The sequence below is a fragment of the Trachymyrmex cornetzi genome, unplaced genomic scaffold, assembly GCF_001594075.2.
Source record: "Trachymyrmex cornetzi isolate Tcor2-1 unplaced genomic scaffold, Tcor1.1 scaffold299, whole genome shotgun sequence".
Classification (NCBI taxonomy): domain Eukaryota; kingdom Metazoa; phylum Arthropoda; class Insecta; order Hymenoptera; family Formicidae; genus Trachymyrmex; species Trachymyrmex cornetzi.
Window position 1 is genome coordinate 2517123 of NW_017297680.1, and position 21142 is coordinate 2538264.

General features: G+C 30.3%; 1 protein-coding gene across 1 annotated transcript; it reads left to right on the top strand.

Moving 5' to 3' along the window:
- The first annotated feature begins 8196 nt into the window (after nucleotides 1-8196).
- On the top strand, nucleotides 8197-19788 carry LOC108762358 (venom acid phosphatase Acph-1). Its single transcript, XM_018509318.1, has 8 exons — nucleotides 8197-8528; nucleotides 13009-13252; nucleotides 16506-16690; nucleotides 16791-16904; nucleotides 17795-18060; nucleotides 18593-18873; nucleotides 19295-19497; nucleotides 19588-19788. The coding sequence occupies exons 3-8, from the start codon at nucleotides 16556-16558 to the stop codon at nucleotides 19786-19788; spliced, it is 1200 nt and encodes a 399-aa protein (XP_018364820.1). The 5' UTR covers nucleotides 8197-8528; nucleotides 13009-13252; nucleotides 16506-16555.
- Nucleotides 19789-21142: the final 1354 nt, after the last annotated feature.

Consider the following 21142-nt stretch of genomic DNA (forward strand, 5'->3'; position numbering starts at 1 on the left):
GGATTTATTCGTAGGCGGTCGTGAGAGAGGCCGGCTCGGCCGTACCGGGTTTTAAGCGGACTTCTAACTACTTAGGAATATCCATTATTCAGCGTACATCTTGTTTAAAGCAACAGGTTCGAGAGAGTCCCTGCACTCGGCGCGCAAAGGAGTTAATGCCCGGCATGGATTAAAGAAGGGAACGGGTCGACTTAGGGATTACGCAGACTTACTCTGATGAGGTCTGTAATCGTATCATTCGCGAGACTAGCGATCTTAAAAGTCATAAGCATTTAACATGAGGGGATCACGCGCCTTTAGGACATCGCAACGTTTGCAATTTGTAGAGATTACTGCGACAAATCCCAATCTGGTCAACGCTACGATTGTTTCTCAACTTATCGATTAAAACATATTTACTGCGTGCATTTACGCATGAACGATTAACCAATATTTCTGATTGAAAAGCATTTTTATAGATACATTATAAACAGTTTGTTTGATAAAAATAAAATTGCGGAAAAAAAGTAATTAAACACAATATATTGCATAGCAATATATAGATTGTATTATACGATACGTCGATAGGCTTTAAATAAAGTTTTAGACCAATATTATTCCTACCATCAAAATGATGCACAAGTGTTTTTGAATTTTTCTTTATATTAATGTTAACTATTACTGACATTTTCAAATTACAGTTTACTCTATGTATAATTATACAAAGTTTTATTTATCAATTTCATACAATTTTATATAATCTTGAGTAGGAAAGATAAATACGAACACTTTGCAATTCTTTCACAAACTCAAAGATAATTGAATTCGTCTGTTATTTTGGTATAGTGAATATTTATTTCACAATACTAATAGGCACAAGTAATTAATAATGCCCTCTGCCGGCAATTGGCCTTAAAGACACAGTCAATTTTTTTTATTATGAATTTTGGTGAATAAATTTAAATTTGTAAAAAATAATTAAAATACAATTTAACTTCTATGATAATAAAAATTTGTTGTTAAAGCTTTTACAAAAATGTAAGAATTTTTTTATAGATTTTTATATAGTTCGACATAATATAAAAATCTGCACTGAAGTTCGAAGAGCCAGACGAAGTGTGAAAATTTCACATTGCCGATGAAGGATTAAGTAACGCTTAAAAAGTTTGTTACGTAATGGATTGAGCTAGTTACAAGCGTACTATACAATCTTATGTAAAACAAAAATATAGAACAATCATTTAAATATCTCGAATAATTTTGTTCACTAAAAACCCAAGACTATTACGCAACAAAATAAAGATGTTCTTTTCAGGCCTTATTTAAAAACTCTAAAACTATCTATCACCTATTGAGAACCAACCACAGCCCACAATATAAGTAGAATCCACATTGTACATGTGTATGTACGTGTATGTGTGCGCGTGTATGTGATTACATGTAAAATGACAATGACTTCTTGCCTGTAACACCCATACGTAATGCCATTTTCCGTTAGCATTGTAGTTGTGATAAAATTCATTTTCAATTCTTTTAAATCTTAACTTAAATAGATCCTATAAATTCAGAATAAAAACACACTATCGGACTTACGAATCACATGCGGAATCATTGAAATTGAAAGACAGTGAATTATAAGTCAAAGATAAAAGAAAAGACAAAAATAGTACGAAAAAAAAATAGTTTGAAAGTTACCTCTAAATTCTTACTACAATCAAAGGATGTTAATGAAATCTGTGAATGGCTAAGGGAAAATGGTGACGCGGATTATTCGAATTATCGGTCTAAGAATGCTCGAACGTTGACTCGTCATTGGCGAACCCTGTAAATAGAAGTATACCAGTGATAAGAATTGCACGTAGAATAAGCTTCGCAACCAGCGATGGTAGTGTACGGCGTGTCACGTACACCAACATCATTAATCCATTTTTCCGTTTCGTGAATTTTCGCTTTTAAGTTTTTTCGTACTTTCGCCATCGTTTCTCACGCGCGGAGAAACGCGCAAGAAGGGTAAATCTTATTAGCGAGAGATATTTTGACCGTAGCCTCTAAAGTAATAAAAAAAGCGGATCGACGTGAAAAAGAAAAGTGAAAGAAATTCGCCGTCTTAGCATTGTAAGTGCGTGATAAGACGTATTAAACGCGAAGGTATATATGTATACATAACGCAAATTATAAATATGAAAATACAAATATATAAATATATAAATATACGAATTATGGGGGACTATATTGGGTATACATATATAAATATATATATGTTATATAATATATATATTATTATAATATTTATGCTTTGCGAAGTTGATTTGAATGTTGTTATTTACAAGAAAACCGAAGAAGCGAGACATTCTTATGAATATGCTCGACATATGTAATAAAAGAACGGGTTACGTAAGAACTCTATGTGAATCGCGATTATCTTCTCATCCAGTATCACTTCCTCATCTTCCTTCAATTTCTAATCCTTTCTCTAATTGACATAAGCAAAAATAGTTATCAAATATTTTTTATAAATGACAAATATCAAATATTTTATCATTTTTTAATGTATCTTTTATTTGTTGTATCCGATGTAGCACAATAAATGAAAGGTAAATAAATACGTCAAATATTACGGTGAAAGAACAAAGAAGAAAGAATTAATCTTTGTAATTTTTGGTTGCGTTTAACAAGAAAAGCAGTTTTGCAACTGTTATAAAATTCTTGAATATAATTGGTTTATACATTTAGAGAAATTAAGGGCAAGACCAACCATATTAAAAAGTTTCACAACAGTTACAAAGTTGCTTTTTCTGCTAAACACCAGTCATTCTTAAATCAATTGATTCGTACGTTATTAACAATTGATAATTAATAAATTCTTCATTTATCTTTCAAATTTTACTTTTCTATTCTGGTTAAGTACTCTGCAACCAACCACAAGTTACAACGCAACGGATTACGGGGAACTCCGCAAACGTTTCATCCCCCAAAGCATGATTCTGTTTGCTGTGGGTAAGCTAAATATAAGGTCCAGGGATGAGGGAAGAGGCATCTAGCGAGGTGTTGAGGAAAAGGAAACTTGGGTGCTCGTAACATTTGGGTCGCGTGGTGGAGTCGCATGAATCCGTGAAGTGAGACGCTATCTACCATCGACGGATTAAATCAGGCCGAATATGTGTTTATGCGGCAGAGCTGTGTAGGGGGATGGCATGAAAGTTCAACAACGTCGGATACGTTGGTTGAGTGAAGCTCTAATAGTGGATACACGTCGCGTTGTATAACGGGGATCGGCGGGGAATGTGTCAACCTTTGCGCAATATTTCGCCGTTTATTGTCGCGAATGTTGTAACAAGCCGCGACTCGCCGGTCGGCATACTAACCAGAGGATTAATTACGCGTGCAGCCCAAGGCGGCTTGTGAAATCATTTTACGCGTAACACGGCGTTCCCCCCGCTGACAAGTTACTATCAGTTTATAAGCCCGTAAGCTCGTCTGGCGGTCGCTAATTAAAACCACGCCATTCCGTACGAGAATTGGGACGGGACGGGACGACGGCGAAGTTTAGCGGCGCTTAATCGGCACCGTTCGTTTCGTTTGGCTTCAACGTTCTGAAATCCTTGCCTCATGCCATGTACATATTTCCTTTCTACGTTCATCATTCTGTCGTGGTTACACATATAGACAGTGTTTGCGGAAATATTGATTCCAAATGTAAATGTCCGAATAGTTGTCATTTTAACGCAAAAGCTTCACGTATTATCAACAAATTTATTCACGTATTATTATTCTCAACAATTATACTGCGTATGTATTTTTTTAATATTGGAACGAAAAACAAGCTGACAATTTATTATCTTACACAACCATTTAACTCGCGAGTACGATTACCAGATTTGTTTGCAATTATCTGGAATGTTTTACATCAATTAAAATTACATTCCAATTAAAATTACATTATTAACAACATATTGTATTATTAATTATTTTCTAATTTATTAAGAATTATTTAGAATTTGCGAATATGATGAATTTAATCACAATTTTCTTAAAAATTGTGATTAAATCCTTAATGTTCACAAATTCTATATAATTCTTAATAAAAAATAAGTAGAAATCAAACACGTATTAAACGGAATAAGCACGTTACGTAGCCTATAATGACAATATTTCTAATAAATGAAGATTTCAATTAATATAATATTTTTTCTATTGCGAGTTTTTGATAGAATTGTATATTTAAAGGTTCGTAAAGAATAATTATCAAAAAAATATACCTATCTTAAAAAATGTTCTTACAAAACACTATTTTACAACTCACATATTTTCGCCGCTGGGGTGTAAAAATACTCTAGAACAGGTGATTATTCTAGGGTTAAGCGTTATTTAAAAATTATGTTAAGTTTTAATTTCTGTTGACAATATCAATAAAAAAAATATTACAAAGAAGATATTATCTGCATACATATATGGCAGATTTGCAAAATAGATTAATTGTTACATTGCTCGCCACAACGAGATGAAGTTGCAAAAGTCTCTAAGATATTCAGAAGGCGAACTTGTCACGGTCGAGAAAGAAAAAGAAAGAAAGACATTCTGAAATCTTGATGAGCTGAGTTGCCGGCAAGTAGGCATTGCAGCAGATTATGAATTAAATTCACTCTCAACTCGCGCACGCGCTCTCTCATTCTCTCTTTCTTAGTCTCTTTTACGTTACTTCATAATAGGTACGATCCATGGCGAGCAGCCGCCTCGCCAGGCATTCTCGTCGGCCATTCATTCGGGCTTCTCTTTCCCCCAATGGCTTGCTTCTCTTTCGTTCAGCCGCATTGTTAGGGTGTTCTTTTCCCCTCGAGGAAATCGCCGGAAAGTACTCGCCGTATCACGAAATGAATAAATATGAATTAACTCGGCAAATTTTAATTAATTTTTCCCAAGAAAACCATACCTTGTTATCAATATATAATCGTAGAATGATATATCTTTATGTTTTTATTAAATGCAATGGTATTAAGTACAATTTTTATTGCACTTCTATTTACGGCTTTAATTATATTAATTAAGAAATTAAGTATCAAAAAGAGAAGGTTTCGTTTTTTAATTGTTTTATTATATTATCAAGAAAATGAAAAATTATTTATTTGCGTAAAACTTAGTCTTGTTAATTAATTTTAAAGATGGATGAGTAATAGATTTTTCTGATAAAAGCTAACCGAGGAAAGAACAGAAAAGGTGAAGGGGCAGGATGTACAAGACCCGAAGTTACTGGATGCCACGTACGATGAAATGATCGATATAATCGTGTTCCCTCAGCGAAGATTCGTTATCTCGATTATAGCAGAGAGAAGGAAAACGTCTTTATCGTAAATGACCGAAAGTTTCATATATTCTGCTACATTTAATATCAAAAGAAATTAGCGCATTATTCCGTACGATTAGTCTACATTTATTTTTCAGAACAAATTATTCCTAATAAAACAGTAATGACGCTGAGTGAACAAGAATGCTCTAATGTGGAGTAGTCTTCCTAAATATCTTGCAGAAAATAACAGACGAGAAACAGCAACTCGTAGTTTAATATGTACTACAGTATTTAATATTAGATTAGATATGTTTAATATATTAGTATTTAATTATTCGTAAGCATTTAATATAATTTTAATAGAAATATTAATTTAGTAAAATATTTTCCTATTGTCTATTAATATATCATTTACGAATTGGAGAGAAGCAAAATGTATATATACTATCGTTCATCAATTCAAGAATACTTACGGATTTTCTTGCATCTTTGCATCTTTCTCATAAAAAATTAAATTTAAACAATTTTTTAATGTATGTAAATTGAGAACATTATAATAATTTTTTCTTTTTTTTATTCTATGAACTTTTTTTAATTTCGTAATTTCTTTTTTAAATTAAAAGCATTTTGTACAAATGAGTCTTTATTTAAAGAAGCCCAATATTATTACTAAAAATCATTGCACCAATTTTTCTAAAATACTATTTTTAAATATAAAAAAAGCCTTATATTTTTTCGTTAATTTTTGTCCGATGATGTTTCATCAAGCTACAGCGCTTTAAAGTAAAACAAAAATATGGAAAAATTTTTAATTCTGTAATAAGAACAAAATATCATAAAAAAGAAATTTTTAAAGCTCTATTTCTCCTCTTTAATATGCATTTTTGAAACTTCTCCATAATTTTTTTTTTCACCGAGACATTTAATTCTTCGTGAAATATGAAAAAATTACAAGCGTTTCCGAATTTATGAGAAACGGTATGTAATATAATTAAATATATGTAAAAAATCTAGAAGTTTTTATGAAATGATTGGCTTAAAAATGTTTACGACAAAAATCATTACATTTATTTACGTATAAAATTATAATATAAATCATTTTAAGAACAATTATAATATATTTTTTTTAATACACAACTGTAGAAAATAACAGCAAATGTATTTAATTATATATATATATATATATATTTATACTTTAATTTCTTAAATCTTTTTAGCTACAAATTATATAGATTATCTAAAAAAGACATTATAAAATAAATGAATAATTATTTGGCATATATTTAATAGAAGACTTGTCAATCGTGTATATGACAAAATTATTATTAATACCATAAAAGAATTTGTTTTTTTTTCTAAATACCACAACCGACAATGACATGGCAGCTTGTTTATCATCTTAGTGAATATCCTTGATATAATTACTGAAGTGCCATTCAAATGGCTAGTAACTCTGTGATTGTAACATTGAATATATATAACGAACGGTATTAAATAACAGGGGTGCCATTAGTGTGATGACTGGCAAATAGCTACGTCACATCAGTGGAGGATGTATTCACGACTGAGAACGGCGATGATGCATTCATAGAAACATTTCGAAGGAGGCAATGACGCAAATACGAAATACCATATCGATACAACTCGAAATATGACACAAGGCGAGCCGAACGAAAAGCCCCGGTTCTCGAGCGGCACGTATCACGCATATTCGGCATGGAAGCCTTGATGGGATATGGATTCTTAGTACGAGCCGCGTGGAAGTCCGGGAATCCGCAATCCGTTTACGAATTTCGAACGGCAAGGTAATGGCTCGTGCGTAGTCGCGCGGTTAGAAATTACAATTCGAATTCCATTGCCGTAGCCGACGACGCGACGGGGCGAATAAGAGAGACGGTGAGAGGGAGAGCTGGACAGGGAGAAGTCGCGGAAAGGGGAAGAGATACGGATATTGGAGTAAGGTAGGATACGGCGCCAGTAAACGGATGGAGAAGCGGAGAAGTAAACGGGGCTACCTCGTCCTGGCAGTTGACCCGCGTGCGAGCGGATATAACCGGTTTTCGACCTGTTCGGCAGCATTCTGGAATTGTAATCGCAGTTCCATTCGACCAGGGATGTTCTACGCACGTCGTAGTCACCCCCTCAACCTCTATCCCTGTCTCCGCGAGCGGTTACGATGCGGTCGGATTCCATTTTAATTACTTACCTTCGATCCGTGTCGCCCTGTGCCCCGGCGCCTTGCGTTGTGTCGCGTCGCGTTGCGTTCAACGTGATGTGCTCTCTCGTGATGTATTACTTTTTAGTTAACGACAAGTAATATTTCTTGAATTAATGCAGCCTTTAACTGTAAAAACAAAAGGACGGCATGTATTTATGGTGAAAAAAAATTTTTTTTTTTAGTTAAATTCTATAGTAATAAAAATATATAACAAGATTCTTTCATTTTTTGCTTCATTTCAAGCGTATTTTGACTTTAAATTTATAATTTGAAATGAAACACTGCTATCGCAGTACAATTTTGAAAAAAATCGCAAAGAAATAATATTCCTCTCTTCGATGTTTTTACTAAATAACAATTCTGATTTTTAAAAAGTTATTGAAGATTGATGATGAGTTATCTCGTATGTACAGCGAGAAACCAATCTGTATGAAAATGTTGTTTATCATCACGGTTTTGAGTATTCATATTTGATTCTTAACTATTTCTATCTGATAAATCTTTTTTTCATAAAAGTTTGTTTTAGAATGTCTTATGTTAAATAGAATTAATGGAAGATAAAAATTACATTTTTCTCGTTTAACAGCAAAAGTATCAAATTATGATATGTAGATTAATTTCCTGATGTAAAACGGAAATGGAGGAAATGATGAAAAGCTTTCATGCACAGACTGTAACGCTAATTGAAGTTATGTATCATATATGGTGCACCACCAGGTAAAAGAGTTGATAACCTGGCGCTTTTTTAAATTTCCTCGGACTTGACATTACGCTTGATCTTCATAGTGGATGAAAACCGGCATATTCTCGCGAGTCGGAATGAAAATTGCAGAGCTATGATGCCGAAATAGCCACTATTTGTATACGTGACGTAGATTCCGTCCACGAAGTGAGAAAATGAGAAAATACTTGGGAAGATACCCGCGCCCGCATAAAATTGTGTCCATATACGCCGGCAAAGAGAGACGATACTGTAATCAAACTCAGTGAATTTTTGAAGGGCTGTTCTACTTGCACCATTATTCCACTCGGATATCTCGAAGAGAGGTAGGTCGAAATGTATGTGCTATGTACATACATGTGCTAATTTAGAGCGCGTAAAAATTCGAGCGATACGATTGAAGGAGCCACGTGAATAATAATACACCTCGAAATTTTTAAACATGTAACTTTGGGTATTCTTGATATCAAGTAATGATATATATATATATAGGTTCTTCATGTTTCCTGAAAGACATATTGCGGTTATAATCTAATATAATGCTGGGCATTATTATGTCAAAGTTTGAGCGACATATAATGAAGAGAGTGAGATACAGTGCGAATGCATCTCGAAAATAAAGCACATAATCGTAAAGGAATGTTTGTTAAATTATGAAAATATATTATCAAAACATAACGTATATTATATCATGAAACGAAAATCTCTCAACCGAGCTAGTAATAATCGAACGATCCGTAAAAATCTAATTCTTTTGTGGTATAAAACATGCACGTATACATGATATACAGAAAGTACATATGGCTTTAGATCGGATTTAAATAGATCGTAAAGATTTTATGCCAAATTTCACTTGTCAATTTTTTTAAATAAAAAAATTAAAATTATAGGAAATAATTGAGTAATATCTGTGTAATAGAATAACTAGTATGGAGTTAGAAATTCTTGAAAGTTTTAGTGTAATTAAAAAATAATATAAATTTTCTCGGGCACACGATTGAGATAGAATTAATTAGAGATAAATGTCTAACGAATGACTTAAAAATCACTTTAAGGCTCTAATGAATATAATTCAAATAATATATAGATAAGAGCTAATCTAGCTGAAGTAAGTATTTTTGCAAATGAATAATATCAGCATTAATCATTTGATAACAAGATAATCAAATGTTAATTACTATGGATAATGCCTTTATGAGCCAACACAGGGTGTTTGTGTGTGAAAAATTCAAACTTTATTATAAGAATTTAAAATAGAAATAAACGTTTCAACCCTCGTTTCGGGTCCTCTTCAATACAACATTTTTGATGACGCAATTACAAATATAATAAGAAACAACGCAAATTTAAGAATGTGTTCAAAATTTGTTATATATCAAATTGTCTGATTTGCTACATAAAACGAGTACATATTTTATTATTTCATTATTTAATTCCAGAAACTTATAAGCGTAGGTTTATATCACTTATATGTAACGCTGAGTTGGACAAATCAAAAGTTTCATCAACAACGATCCTGTTATTAAATTGGCAATTTCACTGTACAAAACATGTTTTTTGTTGAATTAGTATTCACTATTAAATTTGTTAAGAAACTTATTTGCAAAAACAATTTAAAAGTATTACTAAATTAGGCTAGTGAGAGTCAAGCAACGGTGAACGGCGCAAAGATAGGTGAAAACCATGCTCAGATGTTAACTTAAAGTCTTCTGTATTTGGACGTTTCGACTCTCTTTGGAGTCATCCTCAGCAATAAAGTTACAATATGATTGACTTACATGTCCTCGATGATTAAGTCACTCGCAAATTGGCAAGGATGCAGCGTTGTTAATCTAACAATTATACAATTTTGTCATTAGATAATGCCTGAGTTCACAACATTAATTGACTTACCACCATAGGACATGAATACAGGCATTATCTAACTAATAGCCGCTCAGTGATTACTGACCATCGTATTGAATTTTCGCATGATTTCGATTGGGAGAATGTCAGAATTTTGGATAAGGAGAAATTTTTGAAAAAAAGACTGATTTCGGAAACGGTATTTATACAAATGCAAAATAATGGCCTTAATTTACGTTCAGATACGGAAGGATTGCATTACACTTATGCAGCAATGTTAGAAAGTTTCTCCTAATTTAATTTAATTGTGGATGTGTTAATTTAAATTATTCATGTTTTATTTGTTGACGAAAATGTTTTATGTTAATTTAAGTTATTCAAAATTTATTCATTCGACGAAAATTTATTAGTTTTAAAAAATAATTGTTTATATAGTTGTTATTTATTAATATGATACTGTTCTGATCATTAATTTAATTTTTACGATTCTAATTTTTTACATAAAACAATTTTTTGCGATTTTAAAAAACGTTTTGCGATTTAAAAAAATGTTTTGCGATTTTGATTGGCGAATGGAATAATGTACATGCGATTTTATCTTGAAGTTTATAAACTTGCCTTATTGTTTTCGTACATGTTGACCTCTTACATCGAGAACAACTCAATTCCGAGCGACATGTCAATGTATACTGATAGTTAAAGATGTCGATATCATTTAAATTTGTTATATTTAATTGTGAGTTCTTATGATTATTATATGACTTCGTGACACGCTTCATGTCCTATGGTGGTAAGTCAATTAATGTTGTGAACTCGGGCATTATCTAATGACAAAATTATGTAATTGTTAGATTAACGACGCTGCATCCTTGCCAATTTGAGAGTGATTTAATCATCGAGGACATGTAAGTCAATCATATTGTAACTTTATTGCTGAGGATGACTCCAAAGAGAGTTGAAACGTCCAAATACAGAAGACTTTAAGTTAACATCTGAGTATGGTTTTCACCTATCTTTGCGCCGTTCACCGTTGCTTGACTCTCACTAGCCTAATTTAGTTATACTTTTAAATTGTTTTAAATTTGAGAGTCCGAATATAATTATTACTTATTATTTGCAAAAACTTATATAATAAAAGAGTGAAAATAATGTTGTTGGTTCAGGTATTAGCCAACGAATGAGACGGTAAGGTCAAGTATGCTAAATTAAAAACAGTCATGTTTAAGAATCAAATCATTAATATCAAGTCAGACTGAGAGGTGATTAAAGACACATATATCAGAGCACAGATGCCACATTAACAGGAATACGACTCAACCCTCGGTGATCACTGATCATAGACTCGAGACATCTCATGATTTTGATTGGGACAATGTTAAGATACTTGATGAAGAAAAAATTTTAAATAAAAGACTTATGTCCGAAATGATACATATAAAAAGACAGAAGTATGGTTGAATTTACACAACGACACGTTATCTCTCGACCCGCTATGTGTGAATTTATTTAAAATAACGTAAAGGTTTCTCTTTCTATATATAGATACATTATCAAACGTTACAATTTCTCATTCTTTGTTTAAGATTTATTTGTGAGCCTAACACTGTTGACAAAAAGCATAATGCTTATAACTCTTACATATTTATGTGATTTGACTTACATTAAGTTTTATTACAGCACATGGTCATTTTATAAAACCTACATTTTACTTTATCTTTTTTGTTATCTTTAATAAAAACATTTATTATGTATTTTTTATATTATTACCAATTACAATTTTTATGATGTTTATAATTTACGATTTATATTTTCAATAATTTACATTATCTCTGTATAAACTTATTATCGTTCTACAGCTGTACCAATATCAAGGTTTCGAATCATGATTTTGTTCTTACTTGGCCTTACCGTCTCATTCGTTGACTAACACCTGAACCAACATTATTTTTACTCTTTTGCTATATAAGTTTTTGCAAATAAATTTCTTAATAAATTTAATAGTGAATACTAATTCAACAAAAAGCATGTTTTATACAATGAAATTGCAATTTAATAATAGGGTATTACTGATGAAACTTTTGATTTATCCAACTCAGCGTTACACGTAAGCGACATAAACCTACGCTTATAAGTCTCTGGAATTAAATAATGAAAAATAATAAAATATGTACTCGTTTTATGTAGCAAATCAGGGAGGATCGAAACGTTTATCGACTATTTTAAATTTTTATAATAAAGTTTGAATTTTTCACATACGAACACCCACACTGAAAAAAAATATAGTCAATTTTAATAAATATTTAGTTGAATACTGCCAACTAAATATGTATTAAATATAAAGATATACATAAAAACGTAATCATAAAATATTCATCTGTTTTGTTACATAAAAAATATGGAAACTCACAATCGTAATTCTAGATTTAATCAGTCCCAAATTCTTCAATTCTCTTCAGAATTTTGAGGTAAAGATCTAAAAAAGACATTTTAACGATTTAATTGACTTGTTAAATGTATATTAATATAAATGAAATTTACTGATGCAGTATACTTTATATTGTCTTAGCAACTATCGTTAATTATTACACAAACAGATTTATTAAGAATATTTATTAAGAATATTAATTTTGTTTGATAAAAATAATTTTGGAAGTTTCTATCATTACTATGGAAAATTTTATTTTATTTTAGTGGCAAATTGAATTTGTTTTAATAGCAAATTCGAATTTTTACTTCTATAGATTTATTCAACGAGATTTCTTAATAAAAATTGATTATAATAATAAAGATCGATTATTTTTACGTTGAATTCAATGGAACATTAAAATGGTTTTGCTGTGACAGTGAGATCTTTTCTTTCTGAGTATATTTCGTTCCAAAGAGGGGAACGCTTTCAAATCATTTATATGAGAGCGCTCTCACTATTTTTTTCTCGCTACATTTCTCGTTTTTATCTTTCAGCTTTTTAGTCGCTCGAGTCAGTCGTACGTCAGCAGAGTCTTAAGAAACTCGTCGTGTTGTAGAAGTGCAACAGTCAATTTGTTGCAACCGAGTATCATATCACGTTGGAAAAAGTTCAAGTTCCTCTTTTGAATCTTTGCCGTTAATGCTAAAATGATAACTACTAACAACGGGTATTTACGAAGAATAAATTATTATAGACATTAAAGTTCTGAATATTACGAAAGTAAAAATTTTATCACACGTAAGTATGTAAAATATAAATTAAATATTATCCTAAATAAAGCGAATAATATTTTATGGATATCTTATAATACGCATATTACACACATAATACACATATTCTATTCTTACCATATTATATTTTTTAAAGATTTCAAATTAATTTAAGAATATCTGTGTGTTATTAAAACATAACGGAAATAAATGAGATTATTTTATTATATATAGAGACATAACAATAATTAGTAAAATTAAAGATGCTGGTGGAATTTCAAATTAAGTAACAATAATTTTCAACGACGTCATATAATAAGACAAAGAGAAAGAAAAATCTTTTCGTGACGGACATTTATGTTATTATAAATATTTTGTAAACGACAATTTTGTAAGTAGCGATTAATATGTTTGATTTGCGATACTGAGGATAATCAGATGTATGGTTGAAACGTTTATCAAGATATATGTAAAGTAAATTAATATATTTATTGCACTGTCACTCTGCGTTGGCTTTTATGCTTCTTCATTGTTCAAAATTAAAGAAATAACAAAAATAATTAGTCAATGTCAGTACTCCATCTATATAATGTTCCAATTTTTATTTTTAGTAAAAATAAGATCACTTTAATAAGTAAATAGCAAATGGAATAAATAAAAAAGATTAAGATTTTTGAACTAAAGTGTTGGATAAATGGAGCATATTAATTTTCGATGATAAGATAGAATTGGATAAGAGACATGTATAAATTTACTTTCTTTAAAACTCTAAAATAGGTTTTTTTTTTTAATTAGAGTAGCTCACATTATTACTAACAAGAAAGCATTAATTAAAAATTGTCAACTTTATTATCTGGTATATAAAAGAGATAACATTATTGTTTTACAGTTTTGGTCGCTACAATTATTATTACTCTTTACATTTAAGAAAATCCCATTGTAGGCACGTGTTCATCCATTTATTCGGTATTCATATCCTTATTCGGACATTCGCGTAGTTCATCAGTATTAAACTTAGAAAGAAAGTTAGCCACGGTTCGGTCCGAAACTACTTTATACTTTTCCTCATTCGCTTTTAAACTCCTTGCACGGTAAGTTCTTCTAATGAGAGGTGATATATTTTAAATTCATTGAATTTAAGTTCGATTCTTTTTACTCTTTCGAACATTATACGCTTAAAAAGTTGTCCGAAGGACTATTACGTTGTCGCTGCCAGTAGTGTGACCTCAATTGTAAATTACGAGTCGCTAATAAGTTGTCACTACTAATAACGTGGATCTCATTTTCTTGTAATAATTCATGTTTATACAAGATTCAAATATTTCTACAAAGAATCTTTACGAAATTACAATTTAAACATTTTTCTCTTTCTCCTCGATTATCGAAAGATTTGGGAGGATTAGCCAAGACGCAAGTAACAAATAAAAGTCTCGTACATTATTTAACATAGAGAAACCATTAAGGTTTCCAAATAATTATTCGTTCTGTTTTCACTGAATAAATTTAATCCGCGAATAACTCTTTTCTTAGAATGAATTGCTCGAGTTCTTAGTCTCAAAACCAAGAAAATCTCTTTCGTCGAATCATAATCCGGTCTCGCGACAATAACAATTTTATCATAGATGACACTATTCTGGGATACTGTAAACGTCTCGACAAATTTAAGCATCATAATTATGTAGTTAAATTAGTTTATTGTCACGAACGAATCTGTATATATAATTTTGTCTTTCTAATTAATATGTACACAAAGCTAGATAATAAATTAATCCAATAAACGAGGCACGTTCTTGATATTGAAGATATAGATACTTAATCTCTCACCGCATACGATTAGAGCCCATTATCTCATGCGATAATAATATATACATTTTATAATGCTGAATAGACATACAAGATGATTTATAAATGTATGTCAATATTTCGAATGGTAAATCGATCTATATATTAGCGAGTATTTCAAACATTTTCTTTCTGATTATCCATAACTCGAAAATTAAAGTATGTATGTAGGACATATATATGACGGTTTTTACTTATTTTAGTATGTAGATTTACCTCTTGAGATATTAATATGCATTTATAAATTACCCTGTATAAAGAGTGTCTCTAAACAAATGCTATTTGAAATAATTGCTAAACAATAGGACGTAGGAAAAAAGAGTAAATACATTTTCTTTATTATTTTTTATGTAAAGTCTGGTAATTTTAACAAAGAAAATGTTATTTTCTGAATTTTTAAATGTTATATTAAAATTATCTTGTGTTAAAAAAAAAATACATTTCAGTGCCATGAAAGCACAAAAAAAAAACCGAATAACAATTTTGTCGAAATGACTTAAAAAATAATAAAGAAAATTTACATTTACGCTTTTTCCAATCTACTATCATTTTAGTAGTTATTCCAAATGGCATTTATCTAGAGACACTCTATATATCTTTATAGGTGTCATGTGCAAAGACTATGTCGTTGCAAGTTCAAGTGAAGATTATTATACATATTACGCATTTATAAACGGGTTATATAAGACAAAACAATAATTCTACATAAAAAATACGCCATTAAATATGTCATGTTAAAAAAGCATGCGTGCACTTCTTATAAAAATTAATAATTATATAAATTAACATTATAATTTTAATTAAAAATTTGTAATTACAGAGTAGAGAATAAATCTCCGATGTTATTGTAGGGATTGTAGGTGAGAGAAAGAGAGGGACTTTGATTAATTAGCAGCTCGTATATGATTTTAAAAAAATATTTATACAAATGCAAAAATATCGTTCTTCTGCTTGTATTCCTTACTATTATTTTCTCTGTAGGAAATGAAATATATACATTTTATCTAACTGTGTCAAGTATCTGTATTTGTTTTGAATACGTGGTTTATCTCCTAAAATCATTATAGATATATATATATAAATATAGATTAGTTTATGATAACTATACTCATATGATTATTAAAAAGATCTTTTTTTATGTTTTGTGAAATTTAATAAAAATTTAATTGCTTATAAACGGATGAGATATCTAGAAAAATGTTTAACACACACATAAAATCTATATGTACATGGAAACTACAATAATAAATAGTAAACATTCGTGCAAAAAGTATAGGTTAATAGAAATTAGTGTATTATTTGCTGCATAATGTTTATACATTTCAAAATCCACATCATCAGTTTAAATAAAATCGTCATCCAATGATATTCTCATTTTTAATCTAATATTAAGATTATCGAAACTATAACGTAAGTGTCAAGAATTATTTTTGTTATAGATATTTCATTACAAATATTTGAGATTATCTTACGCCGTTCAGTTTAAAAGATGGCAAAATTTCATCAGCTCCTAGGCATAGCATTAATATTTTATTCCTGCTTTATATTAACAACATCGAAGGCATTGGTGTCTAACACTACACACCGGCAGAATAATAATTTGACGTTACGATTAGTCAGCACGGTAATGATGTAAAAAATTACACTTCACAAGAAATATTTATAATATATATATTTTCTCAAATGTATTCAAAATTAACACAATTAAAACGTGAAATTTTCAGGTATTTAGACACGGCGATCGTATAATGGACAAGTGGAGAAGTAACGAATCTTATCCAAACGATCCATATAATAGTCGTAAATTCTATCCAGTTGGCGACGGAGACTTAACTAATGTAAGATCTGATTTACATTTTCAGCATAGATATATTATATCGTTTAATTTTTTTTATCATTAAAATAATTTGATAACGTGACGCATCGTGTATCCGATAAGCTAACATCGTAACAATTATATCAATATTACCTATAATTTCCTACTCAACAACACAAATGTAATACAACACACGTTATATATAATAGCTACATTTTGAATAGAAAATTATAATACTGACGTTATATTACTGTTAGTTGATGTTTATTGGAATATTTGATAAAGTAATCTTCAAAAATTATATTCAGATCATTTTATATTTGTTGTACATTTTTTAAATTACAGCAGATTTTTTATCGATTTATAGTTAATTTTTTTATAGCAAGGGTATCAAGGAAAATTACAATTTTATTTAACTTTACAATTTTTGACATCTTATGCTTTTTAATTGCGTCCCAAATTAAGATTTCATTTGGACTCCACTTGAAACTATTTTAGAAACGTAATTTTATTAATTATTTGAGTTCAGTTTTGAAAAATTTCATTTTTTTTTAATTACACTTAATTCGAAAATTATAAATGTCTTGATAGCATCGCTAAAAAAAAAGTACTTAAAAAAATCTCTTGTCCGAAATATGATGCGCGAAAAGTGAGACGTTCTGTATACATAAATTAGTATTAATGCATGCATTGCATCTTCTGCTCTTCGTAAAGCTTTTCGTAGTGTATCATAGCGAATATACTGCCACACAAGTAAGTGCGTCTGCGACATAGCGGAAAGATCAACATTTTTCTCATTTCTCCGTTTTTGCGTGGAATATTATTGCTTCTTTATTTTTAAGTTTGCAAGAAATATTATAGCATGTCGTAGTTTCTTCTTCTTTTTCTTTATCTTTATTAACAACATTTAAGGTCGGCAAGAAAAGAGCGTACGAATTAGGGTTGGTGTTAAAAGACAGATACCACAAGTTTCTCGGAGATTTGTATTATCCACCGAATGTCTACGCACGTAGCTCATGGGTGCCTCGAACCAAGATGACCCTACAATTAGTCCTTGCGGCGCTTTATCCACCTGTCGAAATTCAAAAGTGGAACTCGGGGCTTCCTTGGCAGCCAGTAGAGATGATATATTTTCCAATGAATGAAGATAATCTGCTATTTCCAATGCAGTGCTCTATGTAAGCAAATCTCTTTTCTTCGATTAATATTAATATAAATAGTTATACGTCGTATGATCAGCAATAATGTTTCGATTATGTCTGCATTCACAAGAATATTTCATATAGACGAGTTGATTATTTGTATTCTTTGCAAATATGAAGGAATTAAATAATTAATGCAATTAATATATTGTACAAAAATATCTTTCTATAAATACTTTATAGATGTCTTAACGATTCTTAAGATTTGATAAAAAATACATTATATTTTGAAGAATATATGTATGTAATATAAATAATGTCACCTATAAATTAATCACAAATTATCATAATTATTACGTAACCAAACAAATCACAATAATGTCAAAATGATATTAAATCATGAATAGAATCGTGAATCTGATCGAAACGTAACTTTTAATAATCATTTTAAAGTCATTTTTACATTATTTTGATGATTTTTTGTTCTGCTTGGATAAATTATATATTTCTTGTTTAAACTATTATTCGACAATAATATTAAAAATTTATTCTTATGTGTCTTCAATAGGTACAATGATATTTACAAAAATGTGTTACAAAATGCAGAAGTGAGAAAGAAAATAGAACAGTTTGACAATTTGATGAAGATAACGTCAAACTATACAGGAACTAATATTACAAATCTCTTGGGCCTTGTTCGTTTGTATAATATTTTAAATGCAGAATCATCTATGGGATTAATTTTACCTAAATGGACGCGACGTATATATCCGAATGGCACACTTTTGAATGCGACTCGCTTATTCTTCGACTTACTTAGTTACGATCAACTAAATAATCTTAATGGAGGTATGTGTGTTTAAATAAAAATCATATATATATATTGTTTATAAGTTATCTAATTATTAAAAAATAATCTGAAATTATTGAGAAGTCTAAAGAAGGAGCTTAATTATTAGAAAGCAAAGACTTTAATTAATTGTAGCATTATCAAAAATTTCCGGGCTTTATCCGTTCAAAAAGTAACAAACGGATATTTTCGATTGATTTTAATCTTATTTATAAGACTATCCGATCAAATTTATCGGATAGTCCTATAAATCCGATAAATTTGATCGGATAGTCCTAAAATTTGATCGGATAGTCTTATAAATCCGATCAAAATCAATCGGAAATATCCGTTTGTTACTTTTTGAACGGTCATTTTTCTCAGTGTAACTTTTTTTATATATGTAAAATATTCATATAATATTCAATCTTTTTTTTGCAGGTGTGTTATTAAATGCATTAATTAACGACATGAATAAAGTGATCAACGGAACTCTACATCGCAAAATTAATCTCTACTCCGCACATGACATAAATGTATTTGGATTGCTACGTGCTCTAAATATTCGCGATCATTATTTACCAGAGTTTACGAGCAGCGTTATTATAGAATTACATGAAAGAAATAAGAAGTATTTTGTCAAAGTAAGTGTGTCATTTTTATCTAGTGACAACGCAAATAATATTTGTCACTTGACTAATTAATAACCAATGGATAATGTTTACTTCTTACAGATATTACATTATTTAGGTATTCCACCGAAAACATTACAAGTTATCATTCCCGGCTGTACAGTATTATGTCCATATGACAAATTTATCGAACTAACTAAGAATATAACTGGGACATTTAAATCACCATGTTATCCAGAGAATCAGAATATAAGTAAACCTCATGTTATCACACCATTTGATGATTCTTTTATAAATGAATAGAACATGCCTCGAAACTTCAAAGTTTTTTCATAAAAATTTACAAAATTAAGTAGCCACAGTAATCTTTTTTTTTACAAAATATTCATTATTCTCTTATATAGAAATAGAATTAAAATCAATAGAGGTATTATATTGAATAAAAGATGAGAATTTCTAACCTCTCATCATTGACAACTCAATTTTATTTAAATGAACATAACGAAATAGTTAATCAGGAAAGAAATTTGATCTCATTTTACAATATCTTCAAATTTATGATACAATAACGTCTCTCATGTAATATAATAAAATCGGCATGCTAGCTGGTTTTATTACATTTCCCTCATTATATCCAGTATCGTACCGCCGAAAACTAGATGCCCATACGATCGTGGAAAGTTAAGTTCGTTAAGTATGCTCAGAGCCGTGTCTTATCGAAGACACGGAGCTCAGATCCTCCGCCTACCGTGCCGTAGCATAACAATTACCCTATTATTTCGCACACACCACCGCGGCGATTCGTTGGGCCTATACACCCCACATTTCCGTTCCACGATATACTCTCAACTTCCATTAAGGCTAAATCTTTTTGGCCGTCGCGTAAGCAGATATCAACGTTGAAGTTTAATTTGCTCTTCTACGTTATTACCGTTTATGTCAGACGATGAACTTTATTTTGATTTGATATTTTTGTAAGATACGACGATCTTTTATAAAAAGGAAGAAAATTGTTATCAGAATAAATTAATTACTTTTACAATATTTTATAGGTATACTTTTTTATAAGTATATGTTACTTTTACACTTATTATATACTATAGTTACAATATAATATTATTATATGATATACATATACCGTGTAATGTAAACTGAGAATCCAAATATTCTTTATGTATCTTTTGTGTGTTGCTTATTAACACAGTTTTATTATATTACCTGTTGTACACAACATGATTATTGTAAATCTAAATCTCACAAATAAAAACACATTGACCTATCTGTTCTTATGTTTACAAGTTAAGAAAACTGCTTCTACAAAGAAAAATCGTACCGAGAGTTTAGAAAATTTTTGTAAGAGATATAGAAACAATGCCAAACAAGAGTTTATCGTATACTGAATTAGTCGTGGTGTTCTTTCAATTTTAAAAATCATTGCCGAAACTTGTCGCCGGAAAAGAATAGGAGGTTTCAGCTATTCTAAAGACAAAGTTCATCTTTCTTTTTCCCTTTTCTTTCGTGCCGGGCCATCCTTTTCTGTTACCCCTTTTTCTCCTGTAATCCCACTCTCGCTCCGTCGGGATAAACTCTTGAAATTTCCGAGAGTTGCCCGGATGAGAAGAACCAGTTCCGCACTCCTAATTCTGCGGAATTAAAC